This window comes from Chionomys nivalis, chromosome 2, assembly GCF_950005125.1.
Source record: "Chionomys nivalis chromosome 2, mChiNiv1.1, whole genome shotgun sequence".
Taxonomy (NCBI): domain Eukaryota; kingdom Metazoa; phylum Chordata; class Mammalia; order Rodentia; family Cricetidae; genus Chionomys; species Chionomys nivalis.
In genome coordinates, this window is record NC_080087.1 from 58,354,709 (window position 1) to 58,378,348 (window position 23,640).

A 23,640-nucleotide genomic window follows, 5' to 3' on the forward strand; every position below is an offset into this window, starting at 1 on the left:
ACGTGAACCCAGCCTAGGCAATACCAAAATTCTAACTCTAAAAAAATTAGTAAAGCACAGTAACCCAAAATCAATGCCCCTTTAGTAAAGTGCACTCAAATTAGGATAATAACTAGAGTGACCTAGGAAGTGTTTCTCAGGCTGCAACTCTGGCTCTGTGAGTGTGTGTGTGTGGGGGGAGAGAGAGCTGGGATTACCGCTGTGAGCTGCCACATCTAGTGGCTTCTGCATGTTCTTTTCTAGGACAGGTTCTCACTGTGTAGCCCTGGCGCTGGCCTATAACTTGCTGTGTAGCCCAGGGTGGTCCTGTTGCCTCCTGAGTGATGAAATTAAAAGCATGTGCTCACATCTGCTTTTTAAAGTTTCCTATGTGAATCTTGTGATCAGCTTCTTTAAGCTCAAATTAATGTATCTTTTCAAACAATCCTTTTTAAATTATATTACCTAGTGTGTGTTTGTGTATCTATGTGGGCATATGTTCCAGGTGTACATGTTGGGGTCAGAGGACAACTTTTGAGAGTCAATTCTGTCCTTCCCTTCCACCCGTAGGTTCTGGGGAGAACTGAATTTAAGTCTTTGAACATTCTGGGGAGAGTGGTCTACCAAACTAGAAGCTCTATTAGCTATCATCAAATATGTTTCAGTAAAGTTCACAGGGGATTAAGAGTGTAGTTGAGTAGAAAGAGCGGTTGCCTAGTGTATATGAATCCCTAGGTTCAGTAGAAGAGGCAAGTGGTACATAGGCCTGTAATTCCTGCACTCAAAAGGTAGAGTCAAGGAGATCAGAAGTCACACAGTGAGTTGGTGGCCAGCCTAGACTGCGTGAGACTTTGTCTCAAAAATAAAATAAAGTTCACAAAATATCCTACAACATAAAAATATTCTACAGCATAGCCTGTTTTTAAATAAAAAAAAAAATGACGGTGTCGTTGGGCATAATGTCCCACGCCCACAGTCTGGTACCCAGAAGACAGAGGCAAGTGTGCTAGCACAAGCACAAGGCCAGCCTTGGGTGCATAGCGAGTTTCAGGACAGCCTGACTGACGTAGGGTTTCTATTGCTGTGATGACCAGAAACAACATGGAGATGAAAGGGTTTATTTCTTACAACGCTCAGGACATCCTCGTCACTGAGGGAACTCAAGGCAGGCACCTGGATGCAGGAACTGAAGCAGAAGCTATGAAAGATTGCTGTTTACTGGTTTGCTCATGTCAGCCTGCTTCTTATGCAACTCAGACCACACGCTCTGGGGCAGCACCACCCCTGAGCCCACCCATGTCCATCAAGACAATGTCCTACAGAGTTCTTATGGGCATCTGGATGGAGGCATCTTCTCAGCTGACAACATGAGCGCGTGTCAAGTCAACAGGAAGCTATTCTCACACAAGGAGGCAAAGACAAGAGGGTCTTCCCAGGTTCAAAGCCAGCCAGAGGCTGCTTAGTAAGAGCCTATCTCAAAACAAGCAAACAAAAGCCAAAAATGTCATTGCAGACAAATGTAATGTGTGAACTTTGATTGATCATGGTTTGAAAAAAAAATGGCTGAACCCTGTTAGGTCTCAAACCTGGGGCAAATGGACTGAGGTGTCCATTAACATATCAAAGCGGATGCTGGCCTTCAGGGTCTTCCTGCATCCCTCAGTCTCTACCTGTTACAGGACCTTCCTGACTAGCATACCCATCCCCTACCCTGAACTCTCCAACCCAGGTGTGGGCTGGGCTTCCCTCCTGCCAGCTCCTCTGGCCCCTCCCTATATAACAACCATTTTGGCCATGCCAGTCTCTTGGCCCAGGCCACCCCTCTTGGCTCCTCTCCCCTCCCCCTTCTCTTCAAACGACCTCACTCAGTGTCATAGCCACCCTGTCTTCTTCCAGATGGCTATACTCGCCCTCATATCTAAAATAAACCGTCTCCACCGTATCTAGGAGCAGTCATGTCCTTCCTTTTTAATTTCTTTTTTTCATTGAAAAACCATTGGACTGAGCTGGAGAGATGGCTCCGCAGTTAAAAGCATTGACTGCTCTTCCCAAGGATCTGGGTTCGATTCCCAGCACCCACATGGCCGCTTACAAATGTCTGTGACTCCAGTTCTGGGAAATCCAGCACCTTCTTCTAGCCTCCTCAGACATTGCCCAAGCATGGGACACACGCATAGGTGCAGGCAGAAGACCCACACACATTTTCTTTCTTAGTTAAATGGACTAAGCATAAGACAGGACTAAATCTGAGATAATAGAAAATTATCTAACTATTCAAGTTAACCTTTGGTGCTGGCAAGATGGCTCAGCAGGTAGAAGCACTTGCTTGGCAGCCTGACCACATGAGGTTAGTTCCCAGGGCCCAGGATGCAAGAAGAGGACCAAGTCCTGGACTGTCCTCTGCTCCCACATCTGCATGGTGGCCTGCACAGGCCCATGTTCCCTCTTACAGACATACACAATAATAATAATTAATAAGATGAATTAGAACTGTTTCTAGTTAGCTCTCTTAGAGAGATCACAGTGTTGTGATTATGTGAACGAATGTTCAGGTGAAAACTAGGAGGAAGCGCCCTGCTGCCAAGGATGTGCCCAAGTCAACTCCCAATGGTGATTATGAAATATTTAAGAATTTTGTGATCCCATGCCCTGTGCCATCTTGAAATCAGTCATAACAGGCATATTATAATATTATACTACGGAAGCCTTCAAATGCTACATCGAGAGCTAATTTACAAACATACTACTGCTTACAGTTCTCTCTCTCTCTCTCTCTCTCTCTCTCTCTCTCTCTCTCTCTCTCTCTCTCTCCTCGCCCCCTTCCTACATTCTTCCTTCCCTCCCTCTCATTTAATCCAGGCTGGCCCCTGAACTCCTCCTCTTTCCAACTCCTAAATGCTAGGATGCTGAGATTACAGGCATGTACTACCACATACAGCATTCAAGTTTTCAAATACGTTATAATTAAACTTTGAAGAAAAAGAAATACAAATTTCTTAGCCTGGTTTTCAGAGCTGCCCTGGGTCCCCTGACATCTATCTCTGCAAGCTGTGCCGTTCGGCTGTGTTCCTGCTGCTCTCTGCTGCGCTCTTCCCTGCAGTCTCTTGCTGCTCCTGCCCCTGCACCCGCTCGCTGTCACAGCCCGCTCTGCAAGGCTTTCTGGAGCGCCCTGTGCCTACAGTCCCACCTTTCTGCCTTCACTTTCTCGTTAATTAGCTCCCCAGCCACGAGCAGAGAAGGATCATTCCACTCTTCCATGTAGTGGGTGCTCGGTGAGTTCTTAGAAACTCGGCAGAATTCTTGTGGACACCCACCTGCCTGCAGTCGCCAGCCAAGAATCTAAAGCACTGACTTGTTCAGTTTAGGTCCAGGATGATTACAGATAAATAAAATGGGGGCATACCCTGCCTACTGGTGCCTTCAGGATCTGAGTCCAGCTGCCTTGAGGTTATTGTATATCAAACCACAACAGATCTGACCTGATCAGGTGGACTGTCACAGGCGGCGGCAGCTGAGGCCTTGGAGGGAGAGCTAGACAGACTGAGTGAAACAGTGACTTATACCACCCAGTGATCCATGCTGTCTTATGGAGCCCCCCAACCTCCCCTGAAGAACAGATAGGATCTTCACTTTGAGCTGAGAATAGTTGAGGGGCTTCCCTCAAACACCAGCACTGCAATAGAAACTTGAAGCTGGCTCTGCACTAGGCAAACCTAGGCTGGAATATTCTCTGGGTGGGTGCTCAGAATTGGAAGTTTAGTAAGTGCCTCTGGAGGCTAAGGCTTCAGAAAATGCGGCCTCTGGGGTGGTGGTGTATGCTTTAGCCCCATCTCTTGCCCATCTAAAGCCGAAGCCGAAGAATTGCCAGAGAGTAAGGCAGGCAGGGGCTATATCATGAGTAGTACAGGCAGAGTGATATGCTGTTGCCCCCCCCCCCCAAATGTGAAATGGCTTGGCAGGTAAAGGCACTTGCTGCACAAGCTTGATATGAGTTTGATGCCCAGAATCCACGGAAAGGTAGAAGAAGAGAACCTGATCTCATCACACATGATTTGGTAGGTGTACACACACACACATGTTATAAGAAAAACTGAAAATAAGAAATGTGACCTCTGATCTCAGCTTTGCTGAGTTCCGTCTGTTATCCCGAGTCACTGAGTTTCTCTGGACCTCTGGCCTCTTGATTGTAATTAGAGTAATAAACCAGCACATATTTTTTTATTCATGTTGCATAAATTATACAGTAGCTTAAAATCTCACAAGGAAGCCAGTAGGTAGAAAATGAAAATACAACACTATGTAATAATACTGAACTCCAGAAGTGTACAGGATAATCTGGGAGCCTAGAGGAAGAAGAGCAGCTAGCTCCTAGCATCCTAGCGTGCAATGTGCCTTCCGTCCAGGTGAAGTCTGGGGAGTTTACTAGACATGGAAAGATGACCGCCGGAGAACCGCTGTATCAGCTTTGAGAAATGCAAGTAATTCCTCTTAATACCTGAGCAGAGGCAGGAAGAGGGGAGATGAAGCTGGGTAAGAGCAAGAGGAAGGACTTGCAGTCTTCCTGAAACCGCTTGGATTGCTAAGCCTGTTGGAAGGCAGCGACAGATTTCAGACAAGGCTGTATTTGCAGTGTAGTATAAATTCTTCTTGGCATTGTGGTATGGTAGATGGAGTACAGGGTGCAGGATGGTTTGGGGAGGCTCTTTAGGAGGTAATCGTGAAATGTAGCCTAGCTGGGGGCTCCTGAGGTCCCCAGTAGCACAGTTAAAAAGAATGAAGCAGAAATCTGAGAGCTCCAATGAGCTGCAGGATGAAGACTCACTGACTGCATCAGAGAAAATGTCCACATCAGAGCCTGGTGGTGGTGGCACACGCATTTAATTCCAGCACTCAGGAGGCAGAGGCAGGCGGATCTGAGTTCCAGGACAGCCTGGTTTACAGAACAAGAACCAGAACAGCTAGTGCTATGCAGAGAAAAAAAACCAAAAAGAAAATGCCCATGTCTGTCACGGGCAAGAGAGACATACGGTGCTCACTGCTGTTACTCAGGTATCCAGGCTGAAAAGTATCTACTGTGTGGCTGTCCCTGGAGCCAGAGGGAAAGCCCTAGAGGGATTCACAAGGACAGTTCCTTGCTGCAGCCTGTAAGTAGCATGCATCTTCCATGACTCACAGGCTGGGTCTTGTACAGGGCCCCACTCACCTCCCCTCTAGAGGTCAGAGGGTTCAGCCTGGGACTGGTCTGGTGAGCTAGCCTGGGAGTGCCTGGGCTGACTGACTGATGGAATGAGAGATACCGTCACTGCGCTCACTGATGAGACTATCAAACTGGGCCAAGTAACTTAAGGTCAAAAGATGAAGCCTTTTCCATCTCTAAATCATAATCATTTTGTTAGGTTTTTTTAAAAGATTTTTATCATTAGTTATGTGTATGGGTCTCTACACATGAGTGTAGTTGCCTGTGGAAGCCGGATCCCCTGGAGCTGGAGTTACAGTTGTTCTGACCACCTACCATGGTGCTGGGGACTGAACTCGGGTCCTCGGAGGAGCAGCACAAGCTGGGTCCGATCTACACCACCCTCTTTTGGTTTTTTGTTTGTCTTTGAAATAGGGTTTGGCCATGTTGTCCAGGTTGGCCTCTAACTCACAGAAATCCCCCTGCCTCTCTGCCTGCCAAGTCCTAGGATTAAAGGTGTGCACCACTCCTCCTGACTCCTTGGTTCTCTCTTACAATCCCAGAGAGAAATTGGCAGTCAGCTTGTTGGTTAGTGTGAGTCTGTTTTATTCTTGGCTTTGCTTCGTTCTTCCCAAGTGAAGCATTTTGGTCTTAAATAAGTCATAGTCAGGTTTTTAGTAATATATATCTTTCTAGTATTTTCATTTTGATTAGTGTGTCAGCATAAGGTTTTTGTTGTTGCTTGCTGTTGTTTTAATTTAAGTTTGAATGAAGATGTTAGTGGAGGCTTCCTGGAATAAAATTGGGAATGCCAGAGAAGTCAGGGCTTGGCCTTGTGCTGCCTTCCCAGCAGGGCACTTTGAGCAGATCAAGGGGTGGATGTGGGAGGAGATGTAATTGGGCTGATTGGAGCCTATTGTGCTGCTCTGGAGAACACTCCTGTAGCCTTAGGGGGATGGTGCCTGGAGATGGCCTGGAATGATGGCCTCTTTCCTCCACGGGAGGGAGCATCAGATTCACATCTGTCCCTGCCTTTGTTTCCAACACGTACCCCCAGTTAAATTATAGTCCTCACTGTACAACCGAAAACTGACTTATTGTGCTTTTATTTCTTAACAGTTGCGAGAAACAATCAAAGCTGGCAAAGGTGTGACTTCAGCTATTGACCTGTGTCGTTACCATGGAAACAAGGCACTGGAGGCCCTGGAGAGCTTTCCTCCCTCAGAGGCCAGATCGGCTTTAGAAAACATTGTGTTTGCTGTGACCAGATTTTCATGACACCACATTAAAGAGACACTATTGTTCCTTAGCTGAAAAATCCAGAGAACAGGGTGGAGAGGAGAGCTTTTGAGATGAAATAACTAATATGTTAATGATTTTTAAAATGTATGTATTGTTCTTTTACCCCGTTGCTTAATGAATCTATCTTTTTGGAACCACTACAAACAAAACGAGAAGGAAAAAAGGTCACCCAGTTTTCACTTGTCACGCCAAAGCACACTTGAGGCTGCAGCAACAGAAATAATTAATGAGACCCACTCCTGTGACCTCAGCAAATGGACAGGAAATAAGTCCTTATTGATTGGACCACGCCAGGGATGGCGCCAGGCCGATGGCTGTGGTTTTCCTTCTGAAGAAGACAGAGCAAGCTGGAAGCTGCAGGTGTCAAGAGAAACACTGGGTACCAGCCAGCGTGGACACATCAAAACCTGATGACCCATCCGTTGTAGAGGAGACTCGTTCTTCTATGAGTTAAGAAAAATGGGCTTTGCTTGCTTTCTCAGAATCATGTCTGTGTGGCTATATCATGAGAGGCCTGTGCATCTCAGTTTTTATCATATTTGGGAGAGGTGGGGAAAATGTTCTGAAGTTGCCAAATTCTTGAAGTTGGAAATTAAAGTTTTACCAGGTATTGATTCAATTGTTATCAGAAATTGTCTGTGTAATGGAAAAATTAAAAATGCTGTGGATTCCCTGTGGTGGCAGGCAGCAGAAACACTTTAGGTCCCCAAGCAGTGTCAGCAGGCCCTGAGAGCAGCCAATCCCAGGCAGGGAAATGGTTGCAGGTCCCTGAGCAGTGGCTGGTCCAGGGCAGGGAGATACGCGGCAGCGGGCAAGAGACAGAGACATGGATAGGCACCCCATGCAGAGTGAGGTTAGATATTTATTCTGTGGATTATGGAAGGGAGAAGGGGAGAAGAGCAAAGAGAGAGAGAAGAGAGAGGGGTGGGGGAAAGAGAAGGGAGAGACAGAAGTGGGGAAGGGGAGAAGTGGGGAGAGGCAGAAGCTGCCTCTCTGAGAGGGAGACTGAAAAGAGAGAGACTCAGGCTGGAAACTGAAGATCTGCCTGTCTCAGCAGATGGGGAGGGAGTGGGCATGGCTTGTCTCTTAAAGAGACAGAACAGATCATTACAGTCTGCCTTTCTGTCTTAAAGATCAAGTCCAGGACACATTTCAAGCCAAACCTGGTGGTGCATGCCTTTAATCCCAGCTCTTGGAAGGCAGAGGCAGGCGAATCTCTGAGTTTGAGACCAGCCTGGTCTACAGAGTGGATTCTAAGACAGCCAGGGCTATACAGAGAAACGCTGTCTCAAAACAAAGACACATTTCAAAGGCCACTCTTTTTATTTCAGACACAGCATACTCACCTATGCTACTTTGATTTAGGGACTGCCTCTGTTTTTTACGACTTTCCGAAATGTAACTACTGTGGTGGGACTTCTGGTGGGAGATCAGTTTTAACCTCAGAATGGCAGCTTTTGGTCTTGAGCCACAGACACTGAGTTACAGAAAGAGTCTGAGCAATCGCACAGGCTGCAATCGGACACTGTCTCAGCGTGGTTCACGGGAGATGGTTTCTGCGGTCTGCACAAATGCAATATGAGGATGCCGTTGACAAGAAGGCTGAGTTTACACAAATGATCTCGACTGAGATTCAGCTGCCATCATCCGTGTGTGCTGTAATTACAGCCCTATCTGGAAACAGCAAACACAGTAGCAGATTGTATTACCCGCTTCGCTCAAACACGAGGGGAAGTTATTTTAGTTGAATTCCTCCTCCCGAAAGCTTCACCCAGGCCCAGCATGTGGCATGCAGTGAGGAGAAAATGGAAGCCTGCAGACAGTAAGGTATTATGAGCTGGCTCTGTGATAATTGAACAGCTTACACTGCCGCCTTCTGTAGTCCTTAGATTGTCCATAGAGCCTTCCACTCCGCTGTTTGGAATGGCTCTTATCGGTGAACTTGGCTTAATTAGTAACTATGGCTACAGTACTATAATGCTGACTGGATTCTAATCATTAGCCGCTACAGGGAGGAGCCCGGATGCAACTGGGTGCAACCAGACAGGGAGCCTGCACCAGGCCTCGGGTCTGGTTCACTGTCTGGCCTCTCAAAAGTCACTCCCTCTCACCTCAATTTCCTCTTCTGTAAAATGAGATTAAATGAGCTGAGTGCCAAGTCCCCAAGGATTGCTTCACTCTGTGACTTTACTATGTCATGCTGGAGTGGCCACACCGGAAGTCCAGCACTTTGCAAGGCTGAGTCTGGCTAGGCTCCAGAGTGAGTTCAAAGGCCAGCTTGGACTAAATAGACCCTGTCTGAAAAAAAAAAACAAATAAATCAAAGTTTACCATTTCTGATCATCTAGTAAATGTGCTGCTGCAGAAGACCCAGGAGGAGGAAAGGGGAACCACGAGAGCCTCTGACAGAAGACAGGAGGCTAAATAGCAAGCTTCTGCCCCAGCTGCTTCACGTGTGGCCTAAACCACATCTGCCTTAGGCGACATGCTAGACTCTTGTGTTTCAACGCCCACTGTTCTGCTTCCTTTGGGACCTTCCCACCTCTCTTTTATCTTCCCAGCAGCTTCTATGATCTCTGTTCTATCCCCTCCTTAAAAAGAAAGAGTCTCACGTGTCATAGACTGGCCTTGAACTCCTGGTACTCCTGGCTCACCTCCACCTCTGTGTGCTATCCAAGTGCACCTGTCGCCACGCCCACAGCACTGGAGTCTCAGGCAGGTGCATGAAAGGAGGGCTGGCATATGAGCTCAGCTTCTCATGCCTGCAGCGGTAAATGCCCTTACCGGCTGAGCCATCGCCCCAGCTCCACACCCTGTTCTTAAATCCTTGCTTTCTTCTTTACTGACTACACATGTCCACCTCTCCCTGTGCCTCTTTGCTCTGTTTGTCTCCCTCCCTTTTCTCTCTCCCAGCTTTAGGGAAAACCTTCTTGCACAGTGGTGGCACACTCCTTTAACCTCAGCACTCGAGAGGCAGAGGCAGGCAGATCTCTGTAAGTAGGCCAGCCTGGGCTACAGAGTGAGTTCCAGGCCAGTCAGTGTACACATTCAAATTATCTCCAAAAAACAAAACAAAACAAAAACAAGCAAAACCCTAAAACCTTTACAGTTAATTCTCACGGCGTGTTGTTCATGATTAAGTTCACACACAGAAACTTTAAAGCTAGCCTGGGCTATATGAGACGCTGTTTCAAGAAAGGAAGTAAATCCAAACAGAAAGCACCACATTAGAGATTTAGGGGCCCAGGATCAGGTAACTCGCTGGCAGGCTACTTGTTTGGCGTGAGCGCAGCTCTGTATTTGATTCCCAGTGCCACAAAAGAACGCAAGATTGAGTGAGGCAGGAAACTGGTTTCTGGAGAAATGCAATCAAAATATTTTGAAAAGAACGTCTCTTGGAGTAATTTTCTGTGTCGTTAAGGATGATCTTGAGCTTCTGATCCTCCTGCCTCCACCTCCTGAGTACTGGAACTGCAGCGTTGTACCCCCATATAGGGCTTATGCAGTACTAGGGACCAAACCGAGGACTTTGTGTCGCCAGAAGAGTATTCTACCAGCCTGGTATGTCCAAGCCCGAAATCCTTTAAATTCTTCAATTTAGGGATGTAGAGATGGCTCAGGAGTTAAGCGTACTTGCTGGATTTAACCCAGCACCCACATGGCAATTCATGATGGTCTGTAACTCCGCTGCCAAGGGAACCACTGTCCTCTTCCAGTCTCCATGGGTACCAAACGGGCAAGTGGCACACAAACATATCTGCAGCCAAAACCCTCATACAGGCAAAAGAAAATAAAATATTCTTTAATTTAAAAATATTGTTATCAGGGCCAACAAGATGGTTCAGTAGGTAAAGTCACTTGCTTCACAAAGCAGGTAACCTAAATTCAATTCCAAGAACCCACATGAAAAATAAAAGGGAAGGCTGGGTAGTGGTGGCAAAAACCTTTAATCCCAGCACTTGGAAGGCAGAGGCAGGCAGATCTCTGAGTTCAAGGCCAGCCTGGTCTACAGAGCGAGTTCCAGGATAGCCAATACTACACAGAGAAACCCTGTCCTAAAGGCACGTGGTAATCTTCTGACCTACACACACACACACACACACGAATAAATAATAAAATTTTACCAAAGAAATACTTGTTTCAAGGCTGGAGATAAAGTGTTTATCCAGCACGGCAAGCGCCCCTACAAACAACATGGTAGTTTGAATGAGAATGGCTTCCATAGGCTCATAACTGTTTGGGAAGGATTGGGACATGTGACCTTGGGGATGGGCTTTGAAATTTCAAAATAATCAGCCACCTCCTTCCCAGTGAGCTCTCATGTGCCTATTCCCATGCCTTTTCGCTGCCATCATGGACTCACTCTCGTTCTCTGAAACCGTAAGCCCAGATACTTCTGTTAGTTGCCTTGGTCATGGTGTTTTATCACAATAGAAGAGTAGACTAAGGCAAACAATATCAGCTACATATTGATTAGATGATGAGCTAACTCATCCACCTGTGGCTCAGTCAAGTTCCTGTCTAGCATTCACAAAGCTGGGGTTCTGAAGAGGCTTTGCATCCCAACAAACACATCCCAACACAATAATCCAAATCAGACCAAATCAAACCAAGTTAGAAAAAGCCCAGGTAAAACCACGTGTTTGTTCTCTGGGTTGCTGTTTAAATACCCTGTGGGAGTGGTCTTGAGCATCTCTGAGGAGGGGCCGTCGTTTGTCGGGCTTTCTTGGGGGTGGGGTCTGGACTGAGGCAACTCCCAGGGGAGAGGGCTTGGGATGGAACTTCCACCCAAACATTGCAGACTCCTTGGATATATGGATGGCAGGGACTGGAGTGAAGCCTTAACCCAAGCAGGTTCACTCCCTAGCCTTCCAAACACTGGTTGTGGTAGCTCAGCTCTTGGAAGGTAGAGGCCAGGCTTCAATTCAAGACCTCAGCTACATGAAACCCTGTCTCAGAACTAAAATCAACCAAGTGGAGCTATAGCGAAGGTTTTGGGGAGAGCTCCTGGTAAGCAACACTTCAGCAAAGGTTTGCCCAGAAACAGGGTCTCATGTAACAGGTCAGGGTGACACCCTGGCTGTCCTAAAACCACTCCCTGCATAGACCAGGCTGGCCTTGAACTCACAGAGATCTGCCTTTCTCTGCTTTCTCGTGCTGGGATTGAGGGTGTGCACCATCACATCTGCCTAATTTTGCTTCTTTAACAAATCTAAGTGAACAAGCAATTTAAAGACCTTTGAACAGTGGGGACAGATGTGCTGGAGATATGAGTGAGCAGTAAAGTGCTGACCTAGCGTTCGCAAAGCCTTGCGTTACCAAGCGCTAGAAGACGAAAGGGCGGGGCATGGAGAGATGCCCCAGAGGTTAAAGGCACTGGCTAACTTGGTATCCAAGGATGCAAGTTCCCAGGACCCATGTGGCTACACCACTATGGAGAACATTTCTCCTTCCCATAGCAACCCATTGTCTGCCTATAGATCCTCAAGGAGGGATAGGAGCTTATCAAGCCCCTCCCACACCATGGCAGGATACTGACGGGTCTAGTATCTCTGTGCAGAGCTTGTACCGCAGGTAATCCCCACTGCTGTGACTTGGGGAGAGACACTGCCTCCTCTGGCCTGGAGGACAACATTCCTCAGTTCCCCACCTTTCCTAAGATCCTTACATTCTTTCCACCCATCTGCCCTGTTCCCTGACGTTTGCTGCTGGGGCCGTAGCTCAGTGTCACGATGCTTGTCTAACACGTGTGAGGCCCTGGGTTCAGGTTCAACCGGGCTAGGTGTAGAGTCATATGCCTCTAAGGATTCTGGAGGTAGAGGCAGGAGGATCAGAAATTCAGGGTCATCTTCAGGTATATAGAGAGCCCAAAGCCAGCTCTGGATACATATAGACCCTGTCTTTCAAAACAAACAAACAAAAGGAAACAAACCTTTTATGTTGCTATAGCGAAATGCCCGAGGCTGGGTTCTTTATGAAGTTGACTTTCTTAGGATTCTGGTAGCCAGAAATTCCAAACTTCATGGTGCTAATATCTGGTAAAGGGCCCTAACTTCGTGAAGCAGTATGTGTGTGGAAGAGATCATGTGGTGAGAGAAGAGACAGGAAACTGGGAAATCTGACTAGATTCTATAATGCCTAACCAGAAACTAATCCAGTCCCAGGAACTCTGACCTACTCAGTGACCTAAGCCGATGAGAATGTACTAATGTCTCCACTGGCGGCACCCCAGGACCTACTCACCTCCCACTGGTTCCCACCTCTTAAAGGTCCACCCACCTTTCATCCACATACCAGAGATCCAGCTTCTAGAACGCGGACTTTTGGGGAATAAACTATATCCGAACTGTAAGGGACCATCCTGAACGGATTAAACTGGGCTATCAGCTAGTTTCCTGCCTGGGTTGATGATGTTTCTGATGTTCTTGCTATTACTTGCTTTCCCGGCATTGGCCTCTCGGGGCATCTTGCCCGAGCGCCCCGTTACACGGCTGCTTAGACGCACCCCATAGCAGGCTGTATGTAGAGCATGCGTGTGTAGAGCGTGGCTCTTTGCTGGTGAATTTCCACAGCTGCTGCTTCCTGTGCTTCCTCCCCTCCCCCTCCCTCCTCCAGTAGGGTTCCTCTCCTTGCATGGTTTACATACCATAGCACACACGTAGAGGTCAAAGGGCAACTTGTAGCTGTCAGTTCTCTCCTTCCATCCGTGGGTTCCAGAGATCAAACTCGGGCCATCAGCTTGGTGGCAAGTACCTTTCTCCACTTGGCCGCCAACTAAGTAAGTGATAGAGAATAAACATGGTCCACTGCCTTCCCCTCCCGAGAGCTGAGGTTACAGACATGTGACACCACGTTTGGATTTTTTTGCATCTTGTTTCAAAACATCTTTACTGAAGTATAGCTTATATAATATATAATAGAAATGCTTGTATTCATAATACATGATATAAATTTCATAAATTTTGTTTATAATTCAATGACTATATAATACTATTAATATATAAATAACATATATGTAATATATTTTATATATATAGCCAAACATGTTGGTACATGCCCTTAATCCCAGCACTGGGGAGGCAAAAGCAGGAAGAACTCTATATGAATTCAAGGCTAACCCAGTATGCATACAGATTTAAAGGTCAGGAAAGGCTGCATAATGTGACCCTCTTCTCAGACAACAAAAACAAAACTATCTACCTGTACATGTGTGCGTGTGTGTGTGTGTGTGTGCGCGCGCTTGCACGCATGAGGGTTTAGTTTGTTGTGTTTTTGAGACAGTCCACTAATATACCCCAAGTTGCCCTCATGATCAACAGCCAAGGGTGACTTAAAATGTGTGTGTAGGTTCTGCTCCGTAGGCCAGAAGAGGGTAAACTGAGTCACAAGTGGTTGTGAGCAAATAGAAGGAAGGGGGGAGGGAGGGAAGGAGGGAGGGAGGGAGGGAGGGAGGGAGGGAGGGAGGGAGGGAGGAAGGAAGGGAAAAGGGAGGGAGGGAGGGGAGAGGGAGGGAAGGAAGGAGGAAAGGAGAACATAGAAATGTCTCCAGCTATAGGCTGCTCTTCCAGACGGTCTGGGTTCAATTCCAAGCACACACATAGCAGCTTACAACTGTAGGTGGAGTTTTCCTGTGCCGGCAGCCACTCCCAAATAATCACTCAGAAACTTAATTGTAAATGCTTGGCTGATGCTCAGCCTTATTACTAGCTAACTCTTACATTTAAATTAACCCATTTTTTTTTTAGTCTACACTTTGTCATGTAGTCTGGTACCTTTTCTCAGCATGGCATGCCCGTCTTGCCTCTCCCTGCCTCTGATGGAGACTCCAAACTCTGCCCTTCTTCCTTCCAGCATTCTCCTAGTCTGGCTCTCCTGCCTAACCTTATTCTGCTCAGATATCTTTATTAAAACAATCATGGTGACATATATTCATCCAGTGTAAAGGAATATTTCACACACAACCATCTGTATCTCCAGTTCCAGGGGTGCCCCCCTCTTCTGGTCTCGGTGGGCACCAGGCACCCAAGTGGTGCACAGACAAAATACCCATACACATAAAATAAAATACAGAATAAGCAGACAAATACATACTTTATGTTTTCACACCATCATATTCATTTGGGTGTGAAGTAAAAAGGTAAGGGCTAGAACAGTCACACATACCACCCCCCCTTTATTTTTTCTTAAAACATCTAGCATTTACATCTTTCTTCCTGGGTCCTAACCATCAGTTTCTGGCATTCTTCCCAGGTTAGCCTGCTGCGATTACATGGACCACCACATCCCACTGTAAATAGCACTTTCCATCTTTATCTTAGTCTGTGATTTTTTTAAAAATTTATTACACTTTTATTTAGAGAGAGAGTGTGTGTGTTCATTGTGTGGGTGTGTGAGTGTCACAGTGTAGGCGTGAAGCTCAAAGGACAATTTTGGGGAGTCAGTTCTTTCTTCTACTATGTGAGTTCCAGGATTTGAACTTAGGTTGTCTGGCCATCTTGCAAGCCTCAGTCCTATAACTTTCCTTGCCTTGTCACAGGATTATTTAATTGTCTTAATTATTTTTCTGTTGCCTAAATAAAACACTATTGCTGTGGGACAATGGTCTGCACCCTGTCAATTATATTTTAAATAAATGCTGATTGGCCAGTAGCCAGGCAGGAAGTATAGACACAATGACCATACAAGAAGTAGAGGTGGGGCATTGAGAATTCTGGGAAGAGGGAAGTTTGATTCTGCACTCCTGATCCAGCCACAGAGCAAGCAAGATGTGACTGCCTCACCAAAAAAGGTACCAAGTCATGTGACTAACAGAGACAAGAATAATGGGCTAATATAAATTATAAGCGTTAATAAGAAGTCTGAGCTACTAGGCCAATCAGTTATAACTAATGTAGACCTCTGTGTGATTTCTTTGAGACTTAACAATTGCGGGAACTGGGCAGGACAGAAACCTCAGTCAACAAATGGCACCCACGTGGACGACTACATCCACATAAAGCCTGAGAGAGCTTGAGAAATAATTCTAGGCAAAAACCAGAGTAAAACACAGCTTATTGATAGAAGTATTTTCTCGGGTGGGCTCAGTTTGCTAGAGGCAAGCACTCTCATTTAAGAGAGGATTCCTGACTCAGCTTTAGCTGTAAAACCTTGCAGCTTTTTTAAGAGGTCCTGCCATGAAACACTTAAATGGTGTTGATGAAAAGCTGACTACATGCCTTTTGGTGGTGGTAGGGACCTTGAAATGCCATAGAGTTGTGGCAATAAACATGGCTTCAGCTGGTACCTCCACCTTGAGGCTAGACTCTGAAAAAGCTATGGAATGGCTGGATCCAGCTGTCAAAGCCACGGCTTTAACCCTAACCATATCACTTAGCAAACTAAAAACTCATGTGGTCAAAAAAAAAGAGAGATACAGCAAAAATAGTTTCAAAAGATAAAGCCTCTAAACAGTTTACAGTGTGCTTAAAAATATATGTAGCCTTGGGAGAGAAAAAAAAGGTTAAACTCCTTAAAAGAAAAAAGAGAGTAGTTGGGTATGGTGACACACACCTTTAATCCCAACAATTGGGATACAGAGGCAGGCCAACCTCTGTGAGTTCAAGATGTGGTGGCACACACCTTTAATTCCAGCACTTGGGAGACAGAGGCAAGCAGATCTCTGTGAGTTCAAGGACAGCCTGCTCTACAGAGTAAATTCCAGGACAGCCAAAGATACACAGAAAAACCCTGTCTCAAAAAGCCAAAAATTAAAAATAAAAATAAAAGAAATAGAGTTTAAAATAAAGCTATGTAAAGATGAAAAATACACAGAGAGTCTAGATACTGTATGTTAGTATGTTCTCTTTAAATTGTTTGAATGCTGAGGAAGGAGCCACAGATGACAAAAGCTATTTGCTTATAAATGCTGCTGAATTAATCCAATAGGTATTTTGAAAATACCTTGACTTCAAAATTGAAGTCAAAAGATATGTTACTTTGGAGAAGAGGTTTTGCTTTTGTTTCCACAGAAAATGAGAGGCTATGGATTTATATGAGTTAAGAAAAATCAGATTTGATCAAGGAAGACCACCTGAAAAATCTCCAGTAGGAACAGATGGCCCAGATGTCAGAGTTCTATATCCAGAACAGATTCAAGACTGCTGACTGAGATGATTAAGTCTTACAGGATACTCCAGTCAGGATTTGATCATAATTCTAAATTTTCTTTAGGTCCCCATAAAATTATCAGTCTCCCAATCAGCAGGAAGTAGCCTGGAAAACCACACCCACATTCCCCAAAAAATGGACTATGGATATTTTTCTTTGTTTAAAATGTTGGTTACAAGTTGTTATGGATAATGGTCAGAAGAAAAGCTAAACAAATTAAGATTCAGAGTTCTTAATTTTTTTAAAAAAAAATGGGGGAAGTGCTGTGGGACAATGGTTTGTACCCTGATAATTGTATTTTAATAAAATGCTGATTGGCCAGTAGCCAGGCAGGAAGTAGAGGCAGGTCAATGAATAGGAGAATTCTGGGAAGAAGGAAGTCCTAGCCCACAGTTGTGATCCAGCCATAGAAAAGCAAGATGTGACTGCCTCACCGAATAAGGTGCCAAGCCACGTGGCTCACATACACAAGAATAATGGGCTAATATAAGTTATAAGAGTTAATAAGAAGCCTGATCTAATGGGCCAATCAGTTTATAACTAATGTAGACCTCTGTGTGACTTCTCTGGGACTTAACGACTGTGGGAACCAGGCAGGACCAAAAACTCAGACAACACACCATGACCAGAGCATCTTATAAAGAAAACACTTATTGGGGCTCCTCGGGGCTTCGAGTCCATGACCATCTTAGCAGCAGACAGGATGACGCTGGAGCCGTAACTGAGAGTACACCTGGTCCACAGGCAAGAGGTAGAGAGCAAGAGCTGAGTAGGAATGGCATGAGCTTTCGAGACCTCAGAGTCCGACTGCAGTGACAGACCTCCTTCAATAATCCACCCCTCCTAATCATTTCAGAACCGTTCCACCAACTGAGGCCTACGCATTCAAATATATGAACCTATAGGGGGTCATCCTCATTCCAAGGAACAACAGCTACATTTTCTTACTAGTGCCCATTGATACTGTCAAAGTAAGTGTATTGGTTGGAGATACCCTGTTTAACCATAAATGTCTCTTTTGAGAATACCTCACCATAAGTCCTCATATACCACTTATACAAAGCCGTGATAGAAAATAATCCACATGCCCCTTTGGCTAGTTGTGGTGACAGCTTTCCAAGTGAAGCAAGGTGTGTGAGCCCTTCTTTCATTCCTAGCATGTGCCCATCCAAAAGCGCTTTCTGTTTGCTGGATGTCACTTGTACTATTTATAACCTAGTTAACAATGCCAGCTAGAGGCAGGGGAAGGTGTGTGCTTCAAATGCAAATTCAGCAATAGTTTCTACAATTACATGTAATTGCTCACTCTATTATGTTGAACATCAGCATAACAAAACTGAACACAGAAAGGAGAAAATAATACTAAAATTATGTTTTTATATTCCCTGAGGATTCTTTTATTGAATTAATTAAAATTGTGCAAAATGAAAGCAGATTTAATCTATAATGGACATTTTCACACATCTGACTCACAGACAAGAGGCAGAGAGAGGGGGAGAGGGACTAGTGTAGGTTTTTGAAGCCTCAAAGCCCACCCTTAGTGACACACCTCCTCCAACAAGGCCACACCTCCTAATCCTTCCCAAACAGTTCTACCAACTGAGAACCAAGCATTCGAATATATGAACTACGGGGACCATTCTCATCCAAACCACCCCAATCTACTGCATGGTAAGTCAGAGGCCTGTCTGGGTTACATGAAATACTCCCCGAATTAAAAAAAAAAGAAAATAAAAGTCTTTCCTTTTTTTCCCCTTGGTGGGCATGATGGCTTACATCTTTAATGTCAGCAGAGGTAGGTGGATTTCTATGAGTTTGAAGCCAACTTGCTCTACAGAGCAAGTTCCAGGGCAGCTAGGCCTACACAGTTGAGACTTCCTCAAAAAGAAAAAATAAAATTAAAATGTTAAAGATGGGGGAAATTGGGGCTGGAGAGATGGCTCAGCAGTTAAGAGCATTGCCTGCTCTTCCAAAGGTCCTGAGTTCAATTCCCAGCAATCACATGGTGGCTCATAACCATCTGTAATGAGATCTGTGCCCTCTTCTGTCCTGCAAGCAGAATACTGAGAATACTGTATACATAATAAATAAGCAAAATAAAATAAATAGATAATAAATGAATACATCTTTTAAAAAAAGATGGGGGAAATCATAAGGAACAAAGAAAGGCATCGTATGCTGGTTGGTTTGTTTGTTTGTTTGTTTGTTTGTTTGTTTTGAGACAGGATCTCAATGTATAGACATGGCTGTCCTTGGAACTTGCTCTGTAGATAGGTTGCCCTTGAACCCATAGAGATCCCCCTGTCTCTGCGGTTAAAGACGTGTGCCACCATGTAGGGTGGTTGTATGAGGCCGCTTATTCTTGACTGCTCAGCCCTGAAATAGCCACACAGAAACTATATTAATTAAATCACTGCTTGGCCCATTAGCTCTAGCTTCTTATTGGCTAGCTCTTACATCTTAATTTAACTCATTTCTGTTAATCTCTGTATCACCACGTGGCTGTGACTTACTGGGTAAAGTTTTGTCCGGAGGGCATCTGTCTCTGGTGGGGCTACATGACTTCTCCCTGACTCCACCTTCTTTCTCCCGGCATTCAGTCTAGTTTTCCCAGTCTACCTGTGTTCTGCCCTGCTATAGGTCCAAAGCAGTTTCTTTATTAATCAATGGTAATCACAGCATACAGAGGGGAATCCCACATCAGTAGGGTATGCTCATATACTGTTATTGTTCCAGAAACAAACAGCAAGGTGACATAGCAATCAAAACACATGTGTGCTTCAAATCACATACTAATCAAAATATAGCTTCAATTCACAACTGCATGCACACACATACACACATACAGAACAAACTGTGTGTACCTGTAACCTTACAGCCTCAAATCAATCCCCCCCCACACACATCCAGAATAAACTGTAGAAAGAAACAGATACTAACATGTACTTTTCAGAAATTAATCAAATGTAGTGGCTCATACAGATAACTACAATACCAGGGAGGCTGAGGCAGGAGGATCATGAGTTCAAGGCTAGCTGGAGCCACATTGGAAGAAACTTTAAAACAAAAGAAAACAAAGCCAGTTTGGTGGCATAAGCCTTTAATCCAATCACTTAAGAGGCAGAGGGAGATGGATTTCTATGCATTCAAGACCAGCCTGTATTGAGACCTTGTCTAAGGGAGGGAGGGAGGGAGGGAGGGAGGGAGGGAGGGAGGGAGGGAGGGAGGGAGGGAGGAAGGAAGGAAGGAAGGAAGGAAGGAAGGAAGGAAGGAAGGAAGGAAGGAAGGAAGGAAAGTACACAATAATAAATCCAGGGCCCTGTGCAAAGGCATGCTATAATCAGAACTGAGAATACCCAACAACAGAACGCGGGGGCCAGTCAGGCTAGTCAAACTGTGGAGCTCTAGTTCAGTGAGAGACTCTGTCTCAAAAACAGTAAGAGGGGAGGGCTAGCAGGATGTCTCAGGGAGTGAAAGCCGGGCGACCTAAGTTCTATCCCCAGACCCATGTAAAGTGAGAGAGAAGCAAATTCATGCGGTTAGCCTCTACATATGCGTACGGGCCCACCAGCAACCCTCCCGTCATACACATATGAACCCCTACAATAAAGAAATTGACATTTGTTTATAAAATGTTCACATTAAAACTTGCAAAAACAATGAATAACTCCTGGGCTCAACTGTGTGTGTGTATAACGCCACACTCCAGGAACTGTGAGCCAGCAATAGCTAAGGGCAGGTTGAACTGTGACATCAGTGTTTAACTTACAAAAACAGCTTTTACTTTCTTAAGTCTGTACCTTATACATAAGAGAGATTCAATGAACCAGTGTGTAGAAGCTAAGAATCTGTCTGATTTTATCTCTTTCGGCATTTTGTCTAAGAGCATGTCCCTCAGTTACAGTTAGAATTTAATATAGTAAAGCTGCAGTCGGCTGCATGAAATGCAGAGAATCCGGGCATGTGAGATGTGAGGCGGGAACGTTTGGGAAGCTCACAATAGAGTGACCAGTGCGGGTCTGCACAGCTAGCTGGCCGGGAATTCTGGGAGCCCAGCTGACAGAGCTACATTCATGCCCAGTTTGGCTACGATTTGATGCCACCTGGTGGCAGTAGTTGGTCCCACTGAAATATCATAGAGGATGACTCTGAACTCTGAGACCCCAGGACATCATCACTGATTCCAGAATGTCCCAGGTAGCTGGGCAGATTCCGTGGCTCAGCTCAGGAGCAGTGAGGACCAGGGCACTCTTGACCTCTTTTCTTTCAGAAGTTCACATTTCCTCTGATTTCATGGCTGCAGCTCAAACCTAAGAGCTTGCTGCCCATAGCATAGCCCTTTAATTCCCACCTCTTTAATCTGCTCACACAGAAGCTAGGCAGGAATGGGAGCTAGTTGTTAATTCTGCATTATAGCTAAAATTACATCTACAGATATGTCTTTTTCTTTTTCCATTTCTTTCACTTGTGTGTGTGTGTATGCTTTCATGTGTCTGTGTATGTTTGCATGTGTGCATGTTGGTGTGTGTGTATTTGCATGTGTGTGCATGTTTGCGTTTGTGTGCATGTTTGCATGTGTGTGTGTGCATGTTTGTGAGTGTGTGCATGTTTGCATGTGTGGGAGTGCATGTTTGCGTGCATGTATGGAGATGCATGATGTCCAGAATCATCCCCAATGACTCTCCTTATTCACTGAGCCAGGTTCTCTCAGGCAATCTCTGAACTCAGTGATACGGCTAGTCTCATTAGCCAACTTGCTCTGGGCATCCCCTCTGGGCACCTTTGGTGGCTGGCATGACAAGCAAGCCACCATACCTTCCTGCATTTTACATGATGGGTTTGGGGATCAAAAGAACTCCAGTCTCAGGCTTATAAAGCAAGCACTTAGCCAGATGGTGGTGGCTCACGCCTTAAATCCCAGCACTTGGGAGGCAGAGGCACACAGATCTCTGTGAGTTCGAGGACTAGTTCGATGAGCTAGTTCCAGGACAACCAGAGCTAAACAGTGAAACCCTGTCTTGAAAAACAAAACAAACAATAAAGCACTTATCCACTGAGCCATCTCCCCAGTCCCTAAAATTATATTTTTGCTTTGTTTTTTAAAGATATAGTTATGTGTATGAGTGATTTATCGGCACACATGTATGTGTACCATGTTTATGCCAACAGAGACCACAGGAAGATGTCAGAGCCCCTGGAAATTGGGGCCACTGATGGTTGTGAGCAGTGAAGGTTACGAGCCACTGATGGTTGTAAGCAGTGAAGGTTACAAGCCACTGGTGGTTGTGAGCACTGATGGTTGTGAGCAATGAAAGTTATGCGCCACTGGTGGTTGTGAGCAATGAAGGTTACGAGCCACTGATGGTTGTGAGCAGTGAAGGTTATGAACCACTGATGCTTGTGAGCCATCACGTCAATGCTGGGAATTGGACTCAGATCCCCTGTAAGGATAACGTGATCTTGACTACTGAGCCATTGCTCCAGCCCCCATTTTCATGTTTGTTCTGAGTGTGTGATCACGTGGCTTTACTGTGGTTATTGCTATGAGTGTGTAACACGTGGCTTTATTGCGGTTATTGTTTGTTAGGGGTGTGTTATCACGTAGCTTTACTGTGGTTATTAAGGATCCCTGCGAAGCTCACAACATAACTTTTTTTTTTTTTAGAACTTTTGGTTATTCTAAGTATTTAGTTGGGTATAAAAGTCCTTTATTATAGAACCTGGCATGGTGGAACACTCTTGTAATTACTGTGGAGGCAGGAGAATCGGAATTTCAAGGATATCAATGCTATAAAATGAGTTCAATCAAAACCGGTCTGGGTTACATGAGACCCTGTCTCAAAAAAACAGAGACACAGAGAATGAGATGGAAGAAAAGAAAAGCAGAGGGCATGCGATGGCAAAAAGACTCTATCCAGAAGATACTAATGTTCTTGCATAAATGTTAGCAATTTTTCAAGAAGGTCATGAGTTTAGGCCAACCTAGGATATATGCCAAGACATTGTCTCAAACACAAAATGTCTGTGCTTCTTAGAAGACGCATGGAGACACGGGGCTTTTAAGGGACAGAAGTTGGTTCCTGGATATTCTTGGCCCTTCACTCTTCCTGGCATCTCCCAGTGTAGACGTGGTCTGAGAGACCGGCACTACCCACAGTGGCAGAGCTGGAGAGACCAACGTCTCTCTCGCTCTCCTTTGCTTGCTGCAGTCAGTGGCTGCATTTGTCTTATGAGAAGCAGTCAAGAGCCACACTGGTTGCCAAGTGTTGGAAGCTTTGCGGCGTAGGTTGGAAGAAGGCCTGCTCACCATGGTCTCCCGGACTTAGCTGTTTTCCGTCTCCCTGCCCGTCCCTCCAGCTACTCACAAGCGTGAGTTACAGTCCTTCAATACTGCCTCATTTTCCTGCATCGGCGGGAACCCACAGGTTCCCATCCTTCTCAGGTACAATCCTACTCTGCCCCATGCGCCCCCACCCTGCCTCCACGAAGCCTCCCAGATCTGTTCTGGCTCTTTTTTCGCTCCAACTCCGGCGTTTCCTCTGATGCCACTTGACTTAGAGCTCTGTTTCCAGGGACAGTTCCTGACGGAAGGGCTGAGATGATCTCCTGCCTATCAGTGTCTTAATTCCCTGAAGACTCAAAAGTCTGCGAGGAGTTAATTTTGAAAGCTTTTGTCACACGTTAACTGGCCGGGTCATCATGCAAAGAGCTCTCCTGCCAAGACAGGCATGCTCAGCTCTATATTTAGGTCCTAAGTGGTCTCGCTCACCTCTCTCTATAACTGGTGGGAGTCACACTGTCACTACCATAGTCACGAGAACGTCAGTGCTGGAAAAGCTCATTCTCTTACTCGAGCCTAGACTACGGACCCTGGAGTAACTAAGTCGTTTATCTGCCTGCCTGCTGCCAAGAGCACTTTGTACATTTTTGTGTATAAAGTATAGTGTTAATTTACTGAAAATAAGAATGGTCATGCGGACTGGAGAGATGGCTCAAGGGTTAAGAGCACTGGCCGCTCTTCCAGAGGTCTTGAGTTC

General features: G+C 45.5%; 1 protein-coding gene across 1 annotated transcript in view; it reads left to right on the forward strand.

Moving 5' to 3' along the window:
• Positions 1-7,065, forward strand: part of Pdss2 (decaprenyl diphosphate synthase subunit 2) — a 250,710-nt gene extending 243,645 nt beyond the window's left edge. Inside the window, exon 8 of the mRNA XM_057761660.1 lies at positions 6,275-7,065. Within this exon, the coding sequence (XP_057617643.1) occupies positions 6,275-6,433 (159 nt within the window). The 3' untranslated portion in view covers positions 6,434-7,065. The remainder of the gene's footprint in view (positions 1-6,274) is intronic.
• The last annotated feature ends 16,575 nt before the right edge of the window (positions 7,066-23,640 follow it).